At 48.0% G+C, this 10,176-nt stretch overlaps 1 protein-coding gene across 1 annotated transcript in view; it reads right to left on the bottom strand.

Moving 5' to 3' along the window:
* Positions 1-10,176, bottom strand: part of LOC131693634 (huntingtin) — a 70,585-nt gene that overhangs the window by 57,269 nt on the left and 3,140 nt on the right. The window contains exons 4-10 of the mRNA XM_058981608.1: positions 9,443-10,081; positions 9,199-9,382; positions 8,876-9,138; positions 608-3,753; positions 450-547; positions 226-376; positions 6-158 (exon numbers count right to left, since the gene is read on the bottom strand). Coding sequence (XP_058837591.1) covers positions 6-158; positions 226-376; positions 450-547; positions 608-3,753; positions 8,876-9,138; positions 9,199-9,382; positions 9,443-10,081 — 4,634 coding nt within the window. The remainder of the gene's footprint in view (positions 1-5; positions 159-225; positions 377-449; positions 548-607; positions 3,754-8,875; positions 9,139-9,198; positions 9,383-9,442; positions 10,082-10,176) is intronic.

Below are 10,176 nucleotides of genomic sequence, written 5' to 3'. Positions count from 1 at the left end.
AGTACTGATTCATGCCGAAAGATTCCGTTCCGATGGAATTATCACCGCCGGAACACCGCTCGTCAACGGTCGCTATCCGCAGGTTCCGTTCCAGATTTGGTTGATAGAAAATGTTGTTCGATGGGATCAACAGTTGGATACTGTGCAGTTTCTTTAACCTAACACGAGATGGAATCGACTATTATTATGAATCTTGCAAATGTGGAAAGCACAACCAACACTCACCCAACCGAATCACACTTGACGGTAACATTCCGCGGTTCGTGATAATATTTGCCATCTGCAAAGCCTATTCGAGGATATTTGTAGCAGCTGATCAGCAGTTCGGTGACCGCTCGAAGGCACATACTTTTGATTTCGTGCTGTTCCTGATCACCTAAAGCAGAGGTAGGAAGACAAGTTCTTTGAGCAACTCACTCGTCGTACGAATCTCGTAAAATTTTACTTACTAATCAAATCCGGATCGCCATTCTTGTTGATCAGCACCAGCAGGGACATGAACAGTTCCTCAAATTGCTGCTTGGACGAGTAGCCAAAAACGTTGACCCTGTAAGGAACGAAAGATACTTTGAATCTTTCAAAAATTGAACACAAAACAACAACTTACCTCTTCAAGTACACCTCAAGCGTATCTAACTCGTACAGATAATCGATCGGTACCGAGGGCAATCGTAGCGGCTCAACATCCACGTCGAAGCTGTAGCAGTTAAGAACCTCCCCGGGTGTCATCGCCAGTGGGTAGAAGCGATCGGTTTTCAGCACCGAAATCCCTACCGATTTCAGCATTTCCAGCAGCGGAAAATATTTCCTGCGTGAATCCGACACGAACTCAGCCATCACGATCACCAGCAGATAGACCTCGACTTGATCGTACTTGTGCCGAATTTGTTCTACGAACACCTCCGGTAGCTTGTAGTGTTCCATAAACAAACTGTCCCGCAGGTGGTTCTTCAAAACGTCAAAAATTACCCGAACGTACAGATCCTGATCGTCACGGAACTTGTCGTTCTGGTTCAGCTCCGCCCAGAGGTACTTCTGTCTCAGTGTCAGATCAATACATTTCACGTACAGTTCCAGGGTGGTGGTGTTTCTTAAACCAGCGCTTCTAATCTTCGATCGAATGAGTTTCCCGCAGTTCCTTGCAAAAATCAGCAAAGACTCGAAAAAGTTCGACTTCAGTAGATGGTCTTTCACGAAACGATCGATGAACCTGGCTTCGACATAAATTAACCCGAAGTGTTCCAATCGATTCAAATTTTCCAGAAAAACGGTGACAGATTTCACGTAGTGCAAGATCATGCTTTCGTCCATTTCCGCGTCTTCAGGAGCGGCATTCAACTCGTCCAGCTTTTTCATTAAAACTATTAAGGCCACCTTCAGCATCGGATGGATCTTCAGGTAGTTCAGATGAGGATTAAACTGGACACAATCCACGCGAAAGGAGTGGATCATCGTTTCGAACGCGGTTGCGATCACCTCTCGCAGAATTCGCGGATTGAAACTACCCCCGGAAAGTAGATTGATTAACTTACTCTCCGAGTTTAGTTCGTGCAGCATCCGAGCGATGTTTTTCGGTTTCGTGTAGGACTTTGCCGTGCAGTGGTAGGTGATCTGTTCAATAAACCACGCTTCATCCACTACCAACTGTCGTAACTGGTCGGATTCGATCCGTGGGGCAAGATCGTGAGGAGGATCGACGTGTTTGTAGAACCGAACCAGTGAGAGTAACGATTTGAACAGCTTGGGAATTTTTTTGCGGCGTTCCACGATCATTGTGTCGAACAGCTGTCGGAACTGGTGATCGGTGAGAACCGTTTTGAGGAACTCGTTAGTTAGAGGTTGCTGCTTCAGAAGGGCATCCAACTTGGAGTCTAGGACTAGGGCTGTTTTACGAGCGATTGCGATGTTTGTGTTCGTTAGCAGATTCGTTAGATGTTGTAAAATCAAAGGCAAACTGTTGAGGTGCGATTTTTCCAACAGATTCAGAAGTTTGAGGCAATGCCCGGGGTTGTTCAGTTGATTAACGATTTTCGATGCGAACGCGCATGCATGCTCGGAATGGGAAATGTAGTTCATTAGATATGTGTCGTAGTGATCTACGAGAGTGTTGCTGTGACGTTCGATCAAGAGAAAAACCTCTTCTGGTGGTTGTGCAGAATTGTGCTCGATCATAGCACCAATCAGTTCCGCTGCGACTTCCTCACTTAGTATGGAGTCGATTGGGTATTCTACGGCATCCAACAATTGTTTCGTGTCGAAACCGATCCGAACTAAAAATTCGAGAGTAGCTGATCGTACCAGAGGATCATTTCGCTTCAAACTAAGCTGATCCGCGTTAACATTGTCCAATATGTACTTGCTTATGCCTGGGTATCTTCGAAATTCACTCACGGTACGGATGATGCGAAGCAGACAGCTTCTCGAGAAGTTATCACTGATAAGGTCTTCATAACTCTCCAACGATCTCGTTAAAATATCCACCACCAATCTCCCGAAAACTGCATTCTCAGAAATATCCGCATCATAAGATTGCTCTTTGCTCAGAAACAGCCTCACATGGTTCAGTAGGAAACTCTCCTCCGCATACAATATCACTTTCTCCAGAATCAACTGCCAGTAAAGCATCTTCTGATCGATCGCCAACTCCTTGTTCTTACCTACTTCAAACAATATCTTCAGAAAGCTCTGCAGCGCCTTACTCTCCAACACCGCACTTTTCCCCAGTGCCTCCAGAGACCGCCCTACGATCATCCTTTCCCGATCATCCCGCATCAGCAACTTGCCCTCCTGCAGAACCCCAACCAGGGCGTTCAATATCTCAGCCTCATACTTACCCGGCTGCGAATGCCGTCCAACCATTAGTACCATCGGTACGAAGCCATAACTTTCAACCACCTCCGGGAACTTGATCATCATATTCAGTACCACCTCCTTCTGAGTTGCAACCTCCGCCAGCAGCACTTCGCTCTGTTGATCCTCCAGTGGGAGCCGGCTTAAAAAGAATATATCATGGGCCAATGCTTGCAGCGATGCTATGCCTACGCCCCGAATCAACCCATTGGCCAGCAAATTATCACAGATATTGATGATCTTAGGAATGTTGACGATCTTCGATCGTTCCTTCGAATACGACAGCAGGAACAAAAACTTTACAATTTTACAAATCAGCTGCTCAGAGTCACGGATCGTACCCGTCTCCAGCAGTTCAACGTGTTTGAACACGTACTCTACGAAAACGTTACCCGAATCCAACAGCTGGTAGTTCATGCCGCACGCCAGCAATTGACAGAGCAGTTCCAGGATAGCCGTTTGTACCCGAATCGTTGCTCTGGAGAAAATCTTCAAACAGGCGAACACGACCTGCTCGAACAGTTTGATCTGATTTGCCAGGTCGGCGATCGAGTCGGTTCGTTTGTAGCTGCAGAACTCGTGGTAGCAATCGAGAAAACGTTCGCATCCGTTCTGATCCGATAGCGAGAGATTTTCACCGGCAGTACAGAAGTACGCTAGCTCTTTACTGCGGTTGATGAAATTGTTGGAGAATAGAAAGCGAAATAGGTACTTGGTACAGTGGATACACCGTTCCGGTTCGTACGGCAGGAAGGCAATCAGATAGCGGAGTACCTCCTCGACGAATTTGTGGCCGTTGGTCATGGTGGAGATGCTTTTCACTTCCAGCAGCCGCCACAGGCTGGCAATGGTGGTGCGGAGCAACTCGAATAGCTTCTGACCGACGTCGGCGTTGATGGTGATCTGGAATGGAAGTGGGGTGTAGTTTAGTAGTTTGTAGTTAGGGATAGCCCTCTTTCATTTCCGCGAAGCTAGCATCCAGGCCAAACAAAACACTGCACTTGGAACGGCTTCATACGCCAACACTGTCTATAATCGCCCAAATCCAATCTCCGACGACCGAGACCGCACAATAAGCCTACTCCGGAGAAATCTAAATGCTGAAAAGGTCATCCAAAGCCGTACCTCCAAGCGAAGATAAAGACGCCGTCATCAAAACACTGAAGGAGCAGCTCCTAAAGGAAAAGATACTTAACGTGGACCTCAGGAACAAGGTATTTGCATTACGCCTTGCATTCGTAGGTCTAAAAAGGCAACTCTCCAGTTCGCCGATCACCGACATCCGCAACAGAGTCCCCCAGTAGACGATATCAACCGGAATCACGCATCGCCAAAACACCGCAAAACAAGACAAACCTATACCGCAAACAAGCAACCTAAAAAACCGACCTTCCTACTGGAAAGAAGAATCATCACCAAACCCATGGGCCCTCTACACAACCAAGACTCAGCAATCGACATTTCTGACTAAATCAACCTAACAAACAATGCCACAAAACTGCAGTAAACAACTGCAACCAACAAGCCTGGCCCGCTCCGAAGAAGCTCGTTGGTGTGGGACCATGGTAACTACCAACTTAACTACCGCCCCTTCCTAACCCAAAAGCAACCACGAAGTACAGCTCGACCGCCCGCCAGAACCCACCTAACATACAAACCCTCCAAGAAACAGGTGCGGAGACGACGAGTCACTCAATCCGCCGGTACCCAACTTCATTACCAGCACCACCACCCAATCAACTTACTGCCAAACCGGGCGTGCTCTACCGTCCGACCTCCACCGGGAGACCCCAGAGATCAACAGCTGGAACACCTCGCTGATAAAAATTCAACCCAACGACCGCTAAGTTCAATCTCCTGACACCCTCGGCACCCAGTCGCCTTCAGACCAAATCGCACAGGAAAAAAAACTCCTCTCCGCCGACCCTGTTCGCGGAAGTAAGTACCGGACTCCCCATCGAAGAACCTTCAGCGGCATCTCCCGGGTTAGTCCTCATACTCAACCTACAACTCAAGAATACCTTTGCGTACACTTGAAAACAAGATACGCCGCTCCGCCAACAACACTAAGAAAAACTCATCTCCAAAATCCTACAAAAAAATGTGACCCCTGCAGGAAGACCCCTTGACATACCAACTACGGTCATTGCAAAGGTAGCCCGCTCGATCGACCCGGGCTTCGCCTCAAAAAGGAAGAACAACGAAATCCGAAACAGATAGCTGCATCGTCAAGGAAAAAGCATCCTCCCCTGCACCGAGCTCATCAGCGGACGTACCGGCTTCCTCCGACGAACCTTTGGTGGCTGTTGGCGCAGGGGACCCGGCTGACGTCCGGGTAGATCGCTTTTTAACCCAAATTCCGAGAGCGGCTCAGTGCGTCTAGCTGCATTCTAGACAATGAGTCAGCTCATTGCTTCAATCGGTTGGAGAGTTAGCATTCGACACAGAAACGATCTCCCGGCCCGGAAGACGGTGTACCTTATCAACACCAACACCAGGTATAACCGCTATCGGAAAACCCAGCATACGCAGCCCACATGATACCCACGTCAATTCCTCCTTACCATGACCTAGTGCCACCCCCACCTTCGGTCCTTCGCACCGACCGCAGTTCCCTGGCACTGCAATGAACATTAACTAAGGCATAACCTAGGCGACCTCCAGCCTTTCAGAGCCCACCACAATCCCATCAACTCTGGCCATTCAAGAAACGCACACCCCGGATAAGACTAACATCTTCGTTCGGCTTGGAAACCGATGCGTCTGAGAACTAAACGGTCGGACTGGCTGTGCGAGCAATCATTCACGAGGAAAGCATCCAACTCGACACCGAATTGCTGGAAGTTGCGCGAGGAATCCGAATGCTCACCTCTTGTACCTTGATATCCGTCAACATATCGCAAGGGATCAGAGAGGTGGGTAAGAAATTTGAACGACTGATACGCCAAGTACCGCCTCCATACCTTATAATGGGCGACACCAGTCTGCCGCGGAAACGATCTTATGAAAACAATAAAGAGCAACGGAGCAATAATATCCAACGATGAGAACCCTTACCTTCACTAGAGAACAGATACTATCCGCAATCGACATTTCAATATGCCCCAACACCCTCACAGCCAACTGCCTTTGGTCCGTAATCCCAGATCTACGTAATAGGTAACCTTCCTAGCAACATCTCGGCGGTGGCAGTGGCTGTTCCAAAAAGCCGACTGGAACCAGTTCGAAGAATTCTTCATGCAGACGTTCGACTCCCATGAGGACTACGTACCGGATAAGTCGCGGAGATAATACGCTGACTTCGCCGAATCCAGCATCTCCCGAACAAACGAACGCCCCCCCCCCCTTTATCCAGGAGTGTAGTGGTCCACCGAGGTTGCGAACGCAATTAAAAAACGTCGACGGGCCCTCCGAATACTCCGAAAAACACCAACGGAAAGTGAACTCTGGACAATCTGGTTAAACAAATTCCGCCAATTCCGGAACACCGCGAGGAAAGCGAGCAACGAAGCCAAAGCAGAAAGTTGGAGCGGTTTTCTGGCTGGAATTCATCCCGACGTACCCATAGAAGAGATCTGGGGAAGAGTCAACGAACTCGGTGGGTACGGCGGAACAACGGGTTTTTCCTACAAGCAAACTCCAGAAATCGCCTTCCAATTTGGACGCCATTTCCCAACCCTATCCGCAGCCACATCGCTTCCATCGGACTTCCAGGTCGAAAAAAAATCTACGCGACCTCCGTATCCTCTTTCGACCCAACATCAGAAGGGAACCAACCATTGGTCCAGAACCCACCGAAGTCCACTACTAAAAAACCTAGCAAGGCAAGAAAGGACTCCTTCGTAGCTACAGTCGCACGAGGACGGGCTCATCCCAGATCCCTAACAGAAGGCACTGTTAATGCCGGTCCATAAAAATAACGAAAGGAGTCGCACACCCAAATTTTAGGCCAAATCAGTGTCATCCGGTTGTATTGGCAAAACATTGGAGTGAATGGGCAACGAACGTCTCACCATGATCCCCGAACAGAATCAGCTGCTAGACAGCAGACAACATATTACTGGGTCCTACCCGGAATTTCTGGGAGATCCTAGGCCAGACAAAGAAGGTCTACACGTCGAAGTCACTGACCTGGATAATGACAAGGCATACAATACAGTGTGGTAGGAAGGAGACATCCATCAACATGACAGCCTGGGGCATACGCGACAACCTCGGCTTCTACATCCAACATTTCTTTCGAAACCGGAGGTACCTGGTTAGAATCGGAGGGAGCGAATCCGACCTCTTCACCGAGGAGGCCCAGGGATCCGTCCTTGCGGTTACCCTCTTCTTAATCAACATGGATCAGCAACTGAGCAGCCAATTAAAATCAATAACACGCCGATCCCTTACCGAAAAGAGCCGAAAATCCTCGGAAAGACCATGGACCGCAAGGCAACATTTCTTCCCCACTTTCGGACAATCAAGAATGGGTTGAATACTCCAGTAAATTCGATTCAACCGGGACGTGGCAGTACCCTCAGCAAGGCACCAATCCATAGCCGCATCTACTATGGCATAGAAATTACCGGACGCAACTGCTGCTACGTAGTCCATCCGCAAAAAACGCCTGCGTCGAAGCTGGTCTAGTGCCAGTGTCCTGGTATCCCTCAGGCTGGCGATGCCCATACTCACATCCGGGAACGATGAATCAGTAACCAAAGAAACAGCGAGAGAAATCTACGAAGAATTAATCAGCTCACAACTACCGCCACCCGCACGCCTCCTGCGAGTATGGTTACGCCTCATGGAACACTTCTGTGGTTGTGATACTGACCGTTACGCTGCGTCTAGGTCATCTCTTGTTGGCTTTCGATTTGTTCGTCGAGGTTTCGGGTATATATCACGACATCATACTCAGCCAACAGTTTCGGTGTGTTCACTCGTGTGGTTTTCGCGCCTGCCACCGGTTTTGCTGGACATCCGGGCTAATTTTCATGGGTTCAAACACCACAGAGCCCCTTGAGAAGACCTAGATCTCCCCAGATCTCTACAACCTTGTCCCTATGCAAGGACGGATCCATGAAGGGCACGGAAGTCGAAATTGGGTTTGGCGAGAACAGTGTCTTCACCGCCTAATCCGCAGCCGTCGCCCTGGTTCTATCGAAGAAACCAACAGACACGTAATATTCACATACTTCCTCGACACTTTGTACTCGTGGTACTCGAAGTTTAACCACCAAGGATCTGGCGAGACAGAGTACGGTTATTGAGTCACGTCTCGGTCAAGGTGAAGACTGTCCGCCGTAGTAAATTTCAATGTTGTTGGAGGACGGATCAGGGTTCAACAAAGATCGAAACAATTTTCGTTGCAGAGTCCTCGGCGGGGTCGTCGATGAGCCGGGTCTCATAAACGGAGTAGATGCTTCTTCTCGAGGCACCAGAAAAGCAGTCGGCGGGCATCAAACGTTCTGGGTGCGGCTATCCTCAAATTCGCTGAACAGTATGCCTTGCAGGTATGTGACAAGGTTAAGAGCTGTATCACGGCATCTTGGGTAAGCTCATACTTTGAAGATTATAAAGTTCAAAGTTTTGAAGTCTATGCCCTTAACAATCAGAATAACCTTTATCTCCATGTTGCAATAGTTTGAGCATTTTTTCGACAGTCTTCTTGCAAACGCTGTGTTGAAAGTGGAAAAGATACAACACGGAGCAACGACGTAGGAGGTGGAACCATAACAATGTTGCTACTATCGACTAACTTATTCGATCGCCAACAAGAATATTGTTCGAATCTGGGCCTTCCTCTCGAGAACGTTTCTGAGGTGGTCAGGAGGTACAGGGATTTGAAACCGCGAAATTTGCTGGTTATTTTTTGATAACTCGGCCTTTAGTTCAGCACAGATGTCATCCGTTTTTCCAGTACACCCAAGCGAAGAAACGGTGGTCTGTGAGATTCCTATCTACACGGAACGAAGTTGCGACAGTACGGGCCTTGAGAATCACAAATACACAGACGAGCACATTCAATCAATATACTCACCTTCCAACTCTCGAACGAATTCCTCAGCAAACTGTACAGCTTCAGATAGAAATGATCTCCGCCAAAGTACCCGAAACAGTTCACAAGCTGCAGCTCCCTAGCGTTCATGAACAAGTCCCCCTTCTGAGCTCGGGATATCACGACCGGTTTCACATTACCGAACAAGTGCTGATAGATATTCATCAGCTTCAACAGGTGAAAGATAAACTTATCGATCACCTCATTATCGGCCGCGCTGATGGTTTCCCTTGTCGACATGGTGACTGTAATAAAAAAAACGGAAATTACCGATCCGCTCCTCCATGGATTAGAGAATGACTTACCGATCATTAGCGTTGAACAGATCTCGAGAAGATCAGTTTGTGCCGTTAGATCCAAACCCGTCCCCGTGTGTTCACTCATCAGACTGAGCAGGACATTTAGCAGGTTGAATTCATTCCAGATCTCCAACAAATCGAACGGATTGAATCTGGTGATGAACAGCTTTATGAAATTTATGATTCCGAACTGAAATGATAGGTTAGTAAGAAGGAGTTTCGTTTAAAACAAACCTTTCACTAATCTCACCAACTGATTCCGATCGCTCACATTCAACAGTTGATTACTGAGAACATAGAAAATGGGTGCAACCTTCGTTCTGAAAAGTTTTGCGTCTCTAGGGGTTCGCAGTCTGCGACAATCAACCGGTTCGGCAAAGCCAGCTAGAACATAATCCTTAACAAAGTTCTTGATGATACCATCCTCGTCGACGAAACCACTTCCTCCCTCACTCTCGTAGATGTTCTCCACGAAACCTATCAACCTTTCGCCGGCGTGACTTCGTACCCGAGGATCACCGTCTCGCAGTAGCAGGATAAGCTGATTAAGACATTCATTCTGAAAGTGTTTCGCTGACTCACTACCCAGCGTATTCCGAAGCGTCCGGAAATCCAGCTTGACAATTACGTCGCAGACTTTGCACTGTACCAGCCAGTACTTGTTGTAGAATACCGACCGAAAGTGATTGATCAATAGTTGGGGGTCTACCGGTGTGCAGTCGTCGGTGAAAAGATTTTGTTTAGATGAGGACTTGAAGGTAAAATCCGAGGTGCCTTTAACATCGACGGCGTGGCTTCTATACGGTTGACTTCGACAGTAAAGGGTTAAGGTTTGCTCGAAAGCAACCAGTGCCTGGTTGACAACGGTGTGTATTTCATCCGAGAGACCCTGCGATGGTTAGAAAATTAGCGAAAGCTCAATTTTGTTTCACTGAGGAGAAAATTATTAGTTTTAGAACTAGCGTTTCGACTTGGTCTCAACAG

Source organism: Topomyia yanbarensis, chromosome 1 (genome assembly GCF_030247195.1).
Source record: "Topomyia yanbarensis strain Yona2022 chromosome 1, ASM3024719v1, whole genome shotgun sequence".
NCBI lineage: Eukaryota > Metazoa > Arthropoda > Insecta > Diptera > Culicidae > Topomyia > Topomyia yanbarensis.
The sequence above is the reverse complement of the archived record's forward strand: the minus strand, read 5'-3'. Positions and strand labels throughout refer to the sequence as shown.